The sequence below is a fragment of the Ceratosolen solmsi genome, unplaced genomic scaffold (genome assembly GCF_000503995.2).
Source record: "Ceratosolen solmsi marchali unplaced genomic scaffold, CerSol_1.0 scaffold2, whole genome shotgun sequence".
Lineage (NCBI taxonomy): Eukaryota > Metazoa > Arthropoda > Insecta > Hymenoptera > Agaonidae > Ceratosolen > Ceratosolen solmsi.
Genome location: NW_011948422.1, coordinates 5,689,122 through 5,704,575, shown reverse-complemented (window position 1 = coordinate 5,704,575; position 15,454 = coordinate 5,689,122). Strand labels below are relative to the sequence as shown.

At 24.4% G+C, this 15,454-nt stretch overlaps 2 protein-coding genes across 2 annotated transcripts; one reads left to right on the top strand and one right to left on the bottom strand.

Annotated features, from left to right (window-relative positions):
* Nucleotides 1-7,293: 7,293 nt before the first annotated feature.
* Nucleotides 7,294-9,819, top strand: Ubc10 (ubiquitin conjugating enzyme 10). The gene is made up of 4 exons (XM_011499161.1): nucleotides 7,294-7,501; nucleotides 7,752-7,847; nucleotides 7,954-8,140; nucleotides 9,097-9,819. The coding sequence occupies exons 1-4, from the start codon at nucleotides 7,475-7,477 to the stop codon at nucleotides 9,261-9,263; spliced, it is 477 nt and encodes a 158-aa protein (XP_011497463.1). The 5' UTR covers nucleotides 7,294-7,474; the 3' UTR covers nucleotides 9,264-9,819.
* A 168-nt stretch (nucleotides 9,820-9,987) lies between these two features.
* On the bottom strand, nucleotides 9,988-15,118 carry Dna2 (DNA replication helicase/nuclease 2). The gene is made up of 13 exons (XM_011499160.1): nucleotides 14,553-15,118; nucleotides 14,218-14,491; nucleotides 13,969-14,146; nucleotides 13,575-13,878; nucleotides 13,090-13,494; nucleotides 12,767-13,000; nucleotides 12,550-12,696; nucleotides 12,076-12,472; nucleotides 11,472-11,665; nucleotides 11,015-11,201; nucleotides 10,735-10,920; nucleotides 10,466-10,645; nucleotides 9,988-10,236 (listed from the first exon to the last, which is right to left on the bottom strand). Exons 1-13 carry the CDS (start codon nucleotides 15,041-15,043, stop codon nucleotides 10,024-10,026), a joined length of 3,390 nt encoding a protein of 1,129 aa, XP_011497462.1. The 5' UTR covers nucleotides 15,044-15,118; the 3' UTR covers nucleotides 9,988-10,023.
* Between the last annotated feature and the right edge of the window lie 336 nt (nucleotides 15,119-15,454).

The window sequence follows — 15,454 nt, the reverse complement described above, 5'->3', positions numbered from 1 at the left end:
AAGATGGCGACCTTCAATAGATCTAGCGGATATAACCTTAACCATTTTTATTTAAGTTTAACGACTTTTAATAATTAGAATTTATTTACAATGATTGTTTCAATTATATACCATGAAACTTAATTCGATTTAAATCAAATACAGTTTCAATAAATTATAATGAATCGATTTACAAAATTTTCTTCAAATATATTATTCACAGCCAAACTTATATTTATAAAGGTTAGGTTGTTATTCATCAATAATATATTATTTTTATGTATTTAGTATTTTTCTTTTAAAAAATTGGTAAATCATAACAATTATACTTCGTGTCATAGCTTCATATATATGTGCATTTACGTGCATACACATCCAAAAGATTATGTGAATACATATACTTATATAATTTCGATATATATGCAATATATCATGCACATAACATCTCATACATCACATATAAATGCGTTTAGAGCAACACATCCTTCCATGTGTGCATCTCTAGAAGCAGACATGTACAGCCGCACGTTTACGAACGCGTATGTATGCATATAAAAATATATTAATTATATGCATTACGTATTTATGGATTTGTCAATGTACCTATATATGCGTGTATGCCCAGCTGTATTATACATGCATACTTGATATATGTAAATATATTTATGTTATATTAGTATATACATATATTTTATATTATATTTACACGAATTTATGATCAATGAATATACATCTATTCATATATTTATAATAAGTTTAGTTATTAATTATAATAACATATAATTCAAATAATATATCATATATGTATGATCTATACATACGTATATATCTATGTAAGTACGTGATATTCATATACTGCAGCTTATTGTCGTTCAAACAAATGATTGCAACTGATCATAACAAATTGCTAACATACTAATATCATAGTATAATCACTAATATTTTATTGCTAAAAGCAGATATTGGAATTTAAGTTGACAAACGCTCTAACCTGAAATTGGTTTTAGTGAAATATGTATCTTCAGTGACGCCACATTAATTATAAATTATTAGCGTAAAATATTGTTTAAAATAAAATTAATTATTATTGGAATAATTACAATTCCCACGTATAATTCAATTCATGTTACATATTAAGAAGTATTTAGTTGATTAATATGAGTTTGGCACGACCTTTTAGGAATAACTTGATTTCTAGGCTACATAATTGATAATGTTGATTTTAACTTGTTTTCGTGTTGTTTTTTATAATACATTTAAAATATAAAATTCTAAATTATTATAGTTTTCATTTTTTATAATTTTTTCAACAACAGGATTGGATCTTTCAAATAATTGATTATATTATTTTTACCTACATTATATATACATTTATTCTACAAATCAATAATTACAAAAATATTCTCTATATTACTGCTTGCATAAAATTTTGATTTATTAACGAATCTAAATATTTTTTAAACCATATTTTAAATGTTTCTGAGACTTTAAATCTATTTACTGACTTAAATTAGAAGTATTTCAATACGTATTCATGAATATAGTATTAACTTGTGTTATTATAGTTTATTTCCAAATTCTGCCATTTCTCTAATAAGCCAAATTTAAAATATTAACCATTCATTTAACCATCTAAAACTATACTAAAAACAGATAAGGTCTACTCTACATACTTTGCATATATATAGAATAAGAATTTTACATTCGAATAAAATAATTTGATGTATCAAATACATTTTCCTATTTCATCAGAAACATACTTTCTACAAGAGCAATAATACACCCTTGAGGTTGAATGAAGTCAACGTCAAATTGCATATACCTGAGTCGTATTACCTTTTTCTTATCATCATCTTTCTGGTTCTCTAAGCAACTTTCAATGAGAGAAAGAGAGAGAGAGAGTTAGAATGTATGCGTGCGTATGTATGTGTCAAGAGAGAGGGGGGGGGGGGGGGGGGGGGAGAAAAGGTACAACGGTCATGGATATATGCAAGATAATTATCGAGAAGGAAATGGATAAAAATTAGAAATGCTGAATATTAACGAAATTGTCAATTTAATAAGAAATAAATGATTATTTATTTAAGAAGAATTACTAAAAGAAAAATAGAATTTCTTTCACATTAATTTTTTGAATAAGAATTTTGAATTTTTTGAATAAGAAAGAGTAATGTAAAATTCTTATTTCTTTCTTATTTTTGTTTTCATTCTAACAAACATTTCTATTTTTTTTAGCACTGATTATCTATCTTTATGAATGTAAGACTGTATTTATATATTGTTTTATGTTTTATCTAAAATTCAGAAGCACATACATATTGGTAGAAATAGATTCCTGTTTACATTATCATTATTTGTATTTTATAGATATACTCTTTTATTAATTTCCATTAGAGATAGTTATTTGGAGTATATTATCAATTAGTACTTTTATCGAATATAAACTTATAATCAACTATACTTGGTTTATATTTTGATTATGCACAATTGAGACCTTACACTTATTGGATATTACCTGATGTATTTTTTCATCAGATCAGAAACTTATTTTATCGTTATTATAACAGATTTATTATATCGATTTGGATGTTTGTAATTTATATTTAATACTTGTTTTATGTATAAATTAATATTTTAATCTAATTTAATAGCAAGCTTGTTAATCTCGTATTTGCATTTTCAAGATGAATGAAGTATGAAAGGTTAGCTAAGTAGAACAGTTTTCCATTTTAGCATATTTTTAAAAGTCTTCGAAAATTATTGCTGTACATTATTGAAAATAACTCATTGACATTTTAATTATAAAATATATACTGATAAATAAGATATAATGGAAATTAATATTATTTTCCTATTCTTATCTTTAATATTAGTAAGTTGTCGATATGATTTATTATATTTCTTGTTTTAGATTTTCAATTACGTAATAATATATAACCAGAATTTTTAACTACATAATATTGAATTCTTATTTAATTAAAAAAAAATTTATTCAACGTTGGTAATATATTTTCACTAAATAACAAGTAGCTAAATAAAATACAAAATACATTTTTTGGTATTTTCTATGTATGGTTAATGTAAATTAATGAACTGTTGTTTTTACTTTATGTTTTTATTGTATGAATTAATAATTCAACGTATTTTTAATTATAATTGATTCCTATAATAAAAATGAAATAATACTAAACAGGGAATTTATACATGGTTGTTTACGGTTGTTCGAAGTAGTTCATATTGTCACCCTAAAAAAGGTTACGTAAATTGAGCAAAGAGGACATGTTTAATTTATATAAAATCAATTGTCATTCTGCAAAATTGATATCTTCCTGATTTTATTATACACAATGTGCCACAATTTATTCCTTTAATGATATAAGTGTATTAAAACGGTGGATTTTGTTATGTTCAATTTTGCTTGAAACGAAAAGAAAACAAATGCACTTCGGGACTAATACACTCGACGCATGTGTAATCATTTGCTTCTGGCGTTCATAAATTTTATACATCTCTCCACTGCTAGATTAATCGTATCTATCTGTTTGACACATGAAATTATGAACATTTAGGCTTATGAGATTACCAAATGAGGAGGATTGAGTTTTTATTACGAATACTTCTTCGACTTATTGTTTGGTGACACGTTTCATTGTTTCCTCATTCAGTATGAATCATTCCTTCAGGTAGTTCAAAATCACGTATATATAGCTGTGGATGTTGCTGATCTAATTCTAATCGAACAGCATTCTTGTTCATATTGCCTATAAATGTCTAATTTTTTAAAACAAATCATGGTCTGCTCATTTGAATGGAATAACTGAATAACTGAGATAAGTTTGATTTATGTAAAACTTGATTTATGTTAAGGATTCGTTGAGTGTCGTCGTTACATTGCTATCAATATCTGATGCACCTCACAACAAAATTGGAACATACCTAAAGATGTTTCTCGCACTTCATTTCTTAGTTGTCCACTTTAACTCTTCGGGAGATGAAAGAGAAATAAAATGTCCAAAAGACATAATATAATAACGATAGTTTAAAATTTAATATTTATTACGTTCATAATTTTTGTAAATTTTCATTGTTACATATTGTTTTATAGTTACATTACGCATATTTGCTTTTTACTTTATTATCTAATATATCATGTTTAGATTAAAAAATTTTCTTTTGTAAATTTTATCTATGAATTTACCATTGTTATTTAACAGCAAATATACTTTTTAAAGTTAGTTATGTTATTCTTAAGAATTTTTTTTTTTTTAATGTATTTTTTTATAAATCGTATTTAATCGATCCTTTAATTTATAATTATTAATTATTAATAATTTTTTAGTGGGATTTGCAATTGTGTGGAGATGAAGATTTTTGAAATACGGATGTTGTTATAATTAATGAATACCATTTGCATGCTGAAAATATATGCTAAGGTGTAATTATTATACGTATCTTGTGCCATGAAAATAAATAATGGCATAATAATTGGTTTTATTTTTAAAGTTACGGAGATTTTGTAAGTCAGAGTAAAAATTTAATAAATAGTTATATATAATTTTCTAGAGAATTTGTTATAATTGACATTATATAACAATGTCACCCATCATCTAATTTGCAATTTATTTTTAGATATTTATAAAAAAAAAGGTAATGAAAACGTAGCATTTTTTTCCTGAACTTTGTTAATAAATCGAAATTAGAACATAAATCAATTATTCTGAATTATATTAATCTCTTATGAATACTTTTTGCTCTTTGAAGTGCAATCAATTTTTGTCTATGAGTTTTAAAAAAATGGCAAGTTCTAAAAAAATTGTATATGATGGTATATTTATAATAGCTTTTGGAAAAAAGTTAGATTATTGCAGTAAGTGAGAATATCTAGGTTAATTGATTCAGAAATAGAATCTTTTGTAATAGATCTCATGGCTCATGATACTTTTCTTTTCTTAAAGTAATAGTAAACTTTACTATTTACGTTTATGAATCGAATTTCATAAGCTTTTTGAAACCAAAAAAATTGTTGTACCATCGGTTTATACTGACTTAAGCTCAAAACGTTTTTATATATTAATTACATAGTAGTAGGATTTTTGGAAATTTTCTAAAGTATTTATCTATTTCAACTTGGATTTGTACTCTTAAATTTTTCAATCAATTATAATTCTTTTTGTATAAGTATATAGTCTTTTCATGTTTATTGTAAACAAAGGCTCTTTAGCATTACCTTGACTATCTCGAATACGATTTATTGTTTATCATGAGTTTGTTTTGTAATTTTTTTTTTATGTTTTCCCTAATATTTCTTAGTTTAATTTTTTAATGAAAAGTAAAGGAATATATATATATATATATATATATATCTAAATCAACTATTGATATTAATTTTTATGTATTTATAATTTCTAACGGTTTATCTTATATCGTATTTTAATTGGTTTATCCTAAATTTTCTCAACTGAAAAATTTGCTTTATAAAAACAAACACATTAGGTTTTTACATTCATAACAAAATTTGTAATAACTTTGTATAAAAAGAATAAAGTGAGCTATAAAGCTACATACATACAATTACACAATTGCGTAATAGAAAAAAAATACGAATAATTAAAAAAAATAATGAAATAATTGACATCAGAAAAATTTGTTTGAATCATATAGTATATCATTAGTATATATGCATATATATATATATATATATATATATGTATTTTGTGTGTGTGTGTGTGTGTGTATGTGTATGTGTGTGTGTATAAACCTTAGTTACATAAGAAATATACAGATTACCAAAATATATATTAAAAAAAATATGTAACATTATTAACACTTAATGAACATTAACATTTCGTAGAATAACCTCGAAAAATAATTTTCAAATAAAAAGAAATAATATTCGAATACCGCAGATAATACAAATTAATAAAGAGACTAATAATTTTTTAATCTTCCTTTAAATAAATATGTTTAAATTAAAAATTTTGTAAAAAATTAAGAAATAATATTATCATTGTTCTATATATTTAGTCATTTTTCATAATAAAATTAATAAAACTAATACATACTCTTTTTCAAATGCATCCAAAGTATGAATAATTTATTTCTTTCGTTTTTCTTATTTATGCATCCCAAATGTTGTGCATTTCACCTTGACTGAAGAATTTTTCAGCTCAAGTGTAGTGAATAAAAATAATAAAATCTATGAATGGAGTAAAGGTAGCAAATACTTTTATATAATTTTCAGAATTCAATTCCATTCGTTAAATTCATTCTTATTGATTTTTGTCCCTGATTATCCACGATAAATTCTATTTATTTAATTTATTTCCTTCAAGAGGAAAAAATGGAGAGGTCGATCACGTTTTTTAATTTTTTTCTCCAAATTTGTTTAACTTTTGATCCGATGTATCTTTTCAATCATAATTTAATAAATAAATAAATAAATGAATAAATATATTTATATATTAATCACATATAAATAAGATTAATTAGTTATATAATGGAAGTTAATTTTGTATATCAACTTATCTAAAAATACACTATGTATGCTATATTATATTGTGTCTGGCTGACCGAAATTTCTACCATATAATTGTTGTAAAAATACAGATTTTAATTTTACGCATTAGAATCCATGATTTATACGTTCGATAATATTTTAAAACAAATTTATAATTCACATGAAAAAAATTAGATTTTTAACTTTGATCTCATGATTCGGTATATATTTAAATTATAGTTTTAACATGCTACGTAACAATCTGAATATTATCTTATGAAAAATAAGTTACATTACTTATAATTCTTTTTCTTTGTTGTTTTTCAAACATTTTATAATAGATTAATTTGAAATGCATAAGGAATATATTTATTTTAAAATACGTTTAAACGTACATTTTATATCGAAAGTATATTAAGTGAAAATAATAAAATATAAACTGTAATATACATTATTAGTTATATCAGAAAATAGATAAATGTAGATGTTTGAATAAGCTTTTTACAATATCGAATGATAATTAAATATATTTTTATAACAAGTAAAATTATAAATACATGGTAGTAGCATTGTAAAGTTCATACTTAATTTGAACACGTTTAATTAATAATAATGATATGATGTATAATACAATTTATATAATTTATTGATGGTATACAAATTTTTATAACTATAGTATGGTAAATCAATGTGCCGTATTCCTTACCAGCAGAGTTGGTAATATGGCTTTGAAGACAGAATAGCCAACATTTTGACTTTGAATGCAGTCAGGTCAGTAGTGGTAAATTACCATCGGTCATTAGTGCGAAAGACAGTCGAAAACCATAGAGCATTATATGTTCACTGTGCAACATCTCTGGATTGTCTTTTTCTCGTTTCTTGGATTCATTCGCGGTAACGGCGGCGCCTGTCTGCGGTTTTTCGTACTTGTGTACCTCTTTAATTTCGCGCTTTGTAAAGTTCTGATAATATCTTGTATAAAATTTAGTATTTTCCAAAATGGCAGCTACGAGAAGGTTGCAAAAGGTAATTTGAATATTCTTTAAAAAAATATCGCAAATTAAATTCATGCGAGGTTACGTCTTAACAACGAGGGAATAATTTTATTAATGTTACTTTTTTTTCTCTTTTATTTCTTTTCATTTATTCTTTCGTACTTGTGTACATTTCTGGACGATGTCGAAGAGTTTATCCTTTTTTGGACTGTTCGCATATTTTTGCGTGACGTATGATTATTTTAATCTCCAGGCGTATTTTTTTTTATTATTTATTATAGGAGTTGGGTGACCTGCGAGCATCTGCTATGAAGAATTTCACAAATATACAAGTGGATGAATCGAATATTTTGACTTGGCAAGGTTTATTATTACCGGTAAATAAAAAACGATCGCTTTTTGTATTCCATCATCTTTAAGGGGAATTAACTGGATTTCAAGTTATACGATCAACTTTTGAAATGCCTAATCTATTTTTTGTAGGATAATCCACCATACAATAAAGGCGCTTTTAGAATTGAAATAAATTTTCCTGCAGAATATCCGTTTAAACCACCAAGAATAAATTTTAAAACCAAAATATATCATCCTAATGTTGATGAAAAGGGACAAGTGTGCTTACCTATTATCAATGCAGAAAACTGGAAACCAGCCACAAAAACAGCTCAAGGTTAATTTTTACAAATGTTTTCATTATTTTATGGATTGAAAATTTTAATCTTAGTTTTATTTTTAATATATTACATTTGATATATCAATGCAATTTATCATTAACTTTTAATAAAACAATCTATAAAATTATAGAAAAATAATATTGATAAGTGATTTATATATATATATATATATATATATATATATATATATATATAGTATATTGAATCAATGATTATTATAAACTTAATCATACATGTTTATCATTAAATTACTTGTATAATTATTGCTAAGCTTCCAAATAATATTCTTGTAACAGTGATATTGTCAAATTACATTATATAATTTATCTAAAGAATATTTTAGAATCTTATAGAAAGATATAATATTCTATATTATAATCTATATTTTATTATTGAAATGTTTTTAATCTTCCATATTATTTCTACATTATTTATACCACTAAAATCATCTGATTTATTGTAACTATTTTTAGTAATGTTACATTTTTATTCTTTGACTTTATGTTTACATTAATTAGAGTTTGAATAATAAAAATTTAAAGTCTAATAGATTGATTATTTATTTATAATCTGTTATATTTATGATAAATATATGCAGGTAAATATATAAGTTGAATGTTTAAATCGTTGGAACTAATTAATAAACTACAACTCTACAACATTAATAAACTCTATTAATAACATTACCTATTAGGTATTTAATTGTATTACTGCAAATGCAATCATTAATTTTGAAGTTGAATAGTAGAAAATTCATGGAATCTTTAATCAATATTCAATACAATAATAATATAAATTTTAAATAAATTATAAAAACAAGAAGCATTAATACATTCTATAAATAGCAATATCAATAGTAGCACCAATAATTGTTTATATAAAGAAAGTCATCAATTATTTATAAACTTAATTATAATAATATAATAAAACATAAAATAAATTGAATTTACAGTTATACAGGCTTTAATCGCATTAGTCAATGATCCAGAACCAGAGCATCCATTAAGAGCTGATGTAGCTGAAGAGTTCCAAAGGGACCGAAGGAGGTTCTTAAAAAATGCTGAAGAATACACAAAGAAGTATGCTGAGAAAAGGCGAGAAACGACTTCGGCCGATTAACCGCGTTTAGTTTTATTTGCACCAAGATGCCTGCTACCTACCTTTCTTCAGATTTGTAAACAATGAGCTTCTTTATTAGAAGTGGAACCAGGCTGAGAACACTTTGTACAGTATCATTTGACTTTGATGACGAAGATGAATACATACAAATTGTACTATTTATAAGAAGAAAGCAAACTTCTAGGGTTTAACCTACGTTGTAATAAACCATTGTGTATCATAAGCTGGGGTATATGTTGACTCCATTAGGAAAAAAGTACATTTTTTTTATGTAAAAATGTACTATAATTATCTTTTATTGACCTATTTATGTGCTTGAATTTTAATATTTATACTGTCAAAATGTTAAGTTAACAGCAAATGAAAATTTAAATAATTATTCGTAGCTGTCAATTTAAAATGAAAAACGAAAATTTTAAATTGTTTGCATTCAATTTAGCACGATAACCCAGCTTACAGCTTTCTTTTTGTGTGAAATGAACTGCTAGAAGAATTGATGTTGATAAGTTTAAAATAAGTTTGATTTAGGTATGAAAATATAATATTATTGTACTTTTAAAAACCGTTAAAATAAAGATTTTGCAGAAAAAATTATACTTGAAATTTGATAAAAAAAATACATTTTAATTCATATAATAGAATCAGTACAAAATTGAAAAAAATTTATTAAAAGTTTATTTGGTTACAAGACATTAAATTATAAAATATGTAAAAAATATTTTAAAATTATGTTAAAAATCTGTATATCATTTTTAATTATTTAATCCAATAACTTGATTAAGTCATTAAAACAGAAGTTGTCCATGCCATCTCGTAAATCATAAATTTGTTCACATTTTCTTAACGCCGCAAATAACTTATTAAATGGAGTATATCGTTGTAAAGTATTCAAATCTCCAATAATGATAAGTTTGTGCTTGGCGCGAGTCACAGCCACAGTTAGACGCTGATGATCTTCCAAAATATCATATTCCTATTAAAATATTAATTGTATTAAAAAGATAATTTTTACGAATACTCTATAAAAATGTTGTGAATAAATTATTCTCTAACTATACATTTGATTATGATATATTTTGAATGTAATAAGTTTAGTTGAACATTCTTAATATTGAATCAATTGCAATTTTATTGATAACTAATTTTATCAATTTATTCAAATAATTTTATAAAAAGAAATTAAGTAAAAACATAAAACTTACTGGAATTTCCATATCTGTTGATATGCTTTTTGTGCAACTGTATATAACGACACTTTTAGCACGACCTTGATATTGATCAACAGTATTGATTTCGATATCGTTTAAAAGGACTGCTCGTAATAAACGTACCTGAGCTCTATAAGGTGTAATTATTCCAATTGTTTTATTATCAATACCAAGCTGCAAAAATTTAATACTATTATCTTAATTACTTTTTATGTACATTATATAAATGCTTTAATACATTTATATGAAATTTGATATCTTACATTCTTAAGAACATTAATTAGTCGTATAATAATGGCAGCTTCCCAATAATTACATATTCCTTTATATTCAGTATGTTTTAGGTCAATAGCAAGGTTGTACGTAGCAGATGTATTTAAAAATATTGTTGAATTTCCTAGCTCTAATGAAAGAGCTTTCCTGACCCATCTTTCGCATGATTTGAACTCCTATTGATAATTAAAAATGAACATTATTTATATATATGTAATTCAAAATAAAAATAATAATTTATATCTAATTTTTAACAAAAATATGACTAACTGCTTTATTAGTTACGGGTAAAGTTGCATTTCCAATTATTTCATTTCCTATTCGTAATTGATTATTATATGTTAGTTTGTTTGCGGTATTCATAATACATTTGTTCATCCTATATTGTAATAGCAATGATATAGTATTGTTTTCTGAATTTAATCGAAAAAATAATGATTCATTCATACCTAATTTTCTAAAAATTATAAAAAAAAATATTTAGTACAATAACATAATAAGATATTTTCAATTTTTTAATCAATTAGTACAGTTTTATAAAATAATATAATTAGAAATACCGAGAGAACAAACATTTGCTTCATGAAATTAACAATTTAAAAAGACAATATACAATTGTAACATCTTTTATTTATAATTCTATGAAAAATAACCATTTATATTTAAGTTAGTAAAAATATACTATATCACTAAATTAATAGAATAAAAAACAGTAAGTTGAAAAAACCTTGCTGTGACACTTTTAGCAATTGGGGGTAGTTGTTCTGGATCTCCCACAAGTATAAATTTAGAAGCACAGTATAAAGGTCCTAAAATGGTAGGTTGCAAAACTTGCGTACTTTCATCGACAATACAAATATCAAATATACGTTTCGACAGATGTGGATGACTTGTACCATAGCAAGTTAGACCAATAACTTTCTAAAAATATAGTTAAATAATATTTTATTTTTGTATTTTATTTTAATTTTTATAGCACTTAAGACTTATTAATAGAGGACCAATATAACAGATATTTTCCTTCCTAATCTATATAGAAATATGTAAATTTTATTAAAAAAAAAAAAAAAAAAAAAAAAAAAAAGAAGAAAATATGAACTTCATTTCTAATCCCTTAAAATTTAATGCAGTATGATTTTATTAAAACTTTATTTTTAATCTAATTCAAAAACTGTTTATAAAATTAAATTAGTATGAAATATGGCAATGATTTTAATGAATTATTTATCATTTAGATTTTGCTATAAACATATAAACATATAAATAAATAAATTATAAAATATTTATAATTAAATTTTATATAAGAAATTTTTAGAAGAATTTAGACTTACTTTACTGCAATATACGTTATGCAAATCTTCTGGCGAATTACAATTTTCAGTTATATTATCATCCAACATGTGAATTAAAGCAGGATTTATTTTATTACTAGATCCAAAACGTACAAAGTCAATCTTACGTTCCAGTAATTTTAATAATATATTATCAACAGCATTATTTGTATGTGCAGTGACTAGCACTGATTTATTTAATCTTACAAACAATTCAATAATTGCAACTATAGTTTCAGTTTTTCCAGTACCTGGAAATCCTTTTATTAATAAATAATCATTTGCAGCTAACGTCTTTAAAATCGCTTGCTTTTGATCTTCATTTAATTTTTTAAAAATATCTTTGCCTACTTTCATAATTAAATCAGACGTCTCAGAATTAAATGTGGCTGGCTGTCTAAAATATAGTAACAAAATATATAAATTAAAAAATTAATAATAATCTTTATCGTCTATGATACATAAAATTAATACCTCTCTATCACAATTTTACGTAATTTGGTACAGATACTATGATTATTTAAAAGACCACCAAGTTGTGACATATTAAAAGTCAGCAATGATGAAGACAAAGATTTATCTATATGAAATATTGAATCGTTATAAACTTTACTTATATCTCTGAAAATATAATTTAATTTTAATAGAATCGCAAAGAATTCAATACTTTTATTGAAAATTGTACTCATACTTTTCACAATATACTAAAACAGCAGACGGAGTGACTTTATTTATAAAACCAGAACACACATTTATTCTATTATTTGTGCTAATAATCACATAATCTTGTTCGTTAAAATCTGATGTGTTAATTTTAGATACTTTTTCATAATTTTCTATACGTTGAAATTTATGTAAGAATCTTCCATCGTTTTCAGAAACAAAAATCAAATTTAAATTACTAATGCACGAACCATTTTTCTCCCTGAAATTGATAAAATATATTTCAAAATTAAAAAAAAAATTTTATATGATATTTAAAAAAAAATGATTATATTTCATCTAAAGATTTACCTTTTTGATGGTTTTATAGTCCAAACGTCTTTCCATGAAACTATATCTCGATTATCAAGGCTTTCTTCAAGTTGTAAAAGTGAAATCCACTTCATTACATATTCAGTATGTTCCTCACTTAAATAACTTGATATCTCATTATCGAGGATTTTCAGAGGATGATTATCATGCAAGACCTTTTTATCTTCTTTCATAAGATATGTGCAGCATAAAACATTATAGGGACATTGAGTACATGCAGTGTGATCGATGGGCTTTGGTAATTCCATAGGTAAAATGGTTTCCTTATTTTTTATTTTGACTATTGTTGGTTGCCTTGTTGAATAATAAGCTACTGTATTTCTTAAAGTAATTAAATCTCTTCTAACATGAACACTTCCCGTAATTTCTCTCATAATATTTTCCCTAATATAAAAATCAGCTTAATATTATTACATATATAACATTTTATTTAAAAAATTCTTATAAATCCAATATTTGCTCACTTTAGATATAAAAGTAAACCAGAATCTGTTTTACGACCAGTCATATCCATCAGCATTGCATAAAGAATTAATTGCCCTTGATGTTCATTTGAGAATGAAACTTTACCAGTTTTTAACTCAAGAGGAAGTATTCTTCTTTCTACATTTGGACAAGATTTATTTGTTGATTTTTTACTAACTTCGACAGTTAAGTCAATTTTTCCTTTCAAGCCGAGAGTTGGCATCCAAACAGTTTCTTCAATATCACAGATTTTTTCAATTTTACCATCAAAATTTTGTGCACCAATAATTTCTGATCGATTACCTTTTTTATACATAAAAAAATATGAAAGTGAAAATTATTATTTATATAATAGATTTCTATTATAATGTAGCTCAAAAAATATAGAAATACCTGTTATATATTGTTGTATAAATTTATATATTTGTGCAACAGCAGGTCGCATTAAATTTTTACAATCACTTGTAGAAATTCCAGCACTGTACATCATATAAATAGCATTTTTTGATTTTAGAATTTCGTTCAATAATCCAGAAATACTTTTCATATCTTTTATATCTTTATCCAACACCTTATTGTAATATACAATTTTAATTATATTTTTCATATATTTCAAAATCATATTAATTATATATAAATTACCATTTGAAGAAGCTCATGAGTCAAACTTCCAATAAGCATTAAATTATTTCCACCTTCATAATATGGCAAATTTTCAAGTAGTCTAAATTTTTCTTGAAAAATAGAACGTCTATTACAAAATAATGCACCAACAACCGTTGTACCAGAAATAAGTGTATCCGGCTGATTAATAATCCATCCAAAGTTGTTATCCACAATCCAATACTTTTCTTTTATTGACTCTTTTTTTGCTTTAATAACTATTATTTCACCTGGTTCAATTTTTGTATAATGCCTAAAAATAAATATCAAATTTGAAATAAAAACAATTTCATAAGTACATACATATCTCTTACCATACTCCAAAACACTTTACAATTGCTAACGTTTCATCATTAGTATTTTTAACTGATAAAGTTGTACTACTTGTATCTGAAATAATGTCAATGATAATACATCTTTTTGGAGTACTAAAATCAATAGTACTCTCATTTTCATAACACCATTCATCTTGAAATAAGTCATCCAAGTCATCTAATGTATCTCTCTTATAAGACCAGTCTTCTTCAAAAAGATCATCCAATCCTTCAAGAGTATCTGTTGCTTGAGAATTTAAAATATTGTCTGTATTACCGCTATCATCGCTTATCGATATACATTTGTTTTTTCTATTTAGTTCTATATTTGATGATGAACTAACACTAGATGTCTTTTGAGACGATTCTTTTACCAACGATTCTCTTATTTTTGTCTCAACTTCTTGATCATTTTTATTCTCTACGTTTGCAAATGAAATATTGCTATTAGATAATTTCCTGATTTTTGATGGCTTTTCTATACAGTTCATGCTTTGTTTTTTTCTCTTTTTCAAGGAAACATTATCTGTACTTTCTATATTAACAAACTCATCTTTATTACTTTTAAAAGTCTCATTAGAAATTAATGACATTATAATTAAGTATCATGATCAATTAATATAAATGCCATTGTATTTTTGATATTCCTTTTTTAAGTAAACACTAATGAACATATGACATAAAGAGTCAAATGTATGGATTTTATTCACCAAGCATAAATCGTTTATTGTATTAAAAGATTTAATAACTTAATGCGATATAGAATAATAATGAAAAACAGAGAGAACATGTTATGCCATTACAGTAGCACATTCGCGCCAAAATTTGACACAAGTGTGTGCTTACGTATGTGCGCGCGTATGTGTGTTTGCCTACATTAAGGATAATATTCCATGTACATA

Excerpts from the sequence above, each read along its gene's own strand:
- Ubc10 (XM_011499161.1), top strand. The coding sequence starts at position 7,475 with ATGGCAGCTACGAGAAGGTTGCAAAAG. Across the intron at positions 7,502-7,751 it reads CTACGAGAAGGTTGCAAAAG|GAGTTGGGTGACCTGCGAGC; the intron begins GTAATTTGAATA and ends TATTTATTATAG. Across the intron at positions 8,141-9,096 it reads AGCCACAAAAACAGCTCAAG|TTATACAGGCTTTAATCGCA; the intron begins GTTAATTTTTAC and ends TTGAATTTACAG.
- Dna2 (XM_011499160.1), bottom strand. The coding sequence starts at position 15,043 with ATGAACTGTATAGAAAAGCCATCAAAAATCAGGAAATTATCTAATAGC. Across the intron at positions 14,492-14,552 it reads GTAAAGTGTTTTGGAGTATG|GCATTATACAAAAATTGAAC; the intron begins GTAAGAGATATG and ends ATTTATTTTTAG. Across the intron at positions 12,473-12,549 it reads CGTAAAATTGTGATAGAGAG|ACAGCCAGCCACATTTAATT; the intron begins GTATTAATTTTA and ends ACTATATTTTAG.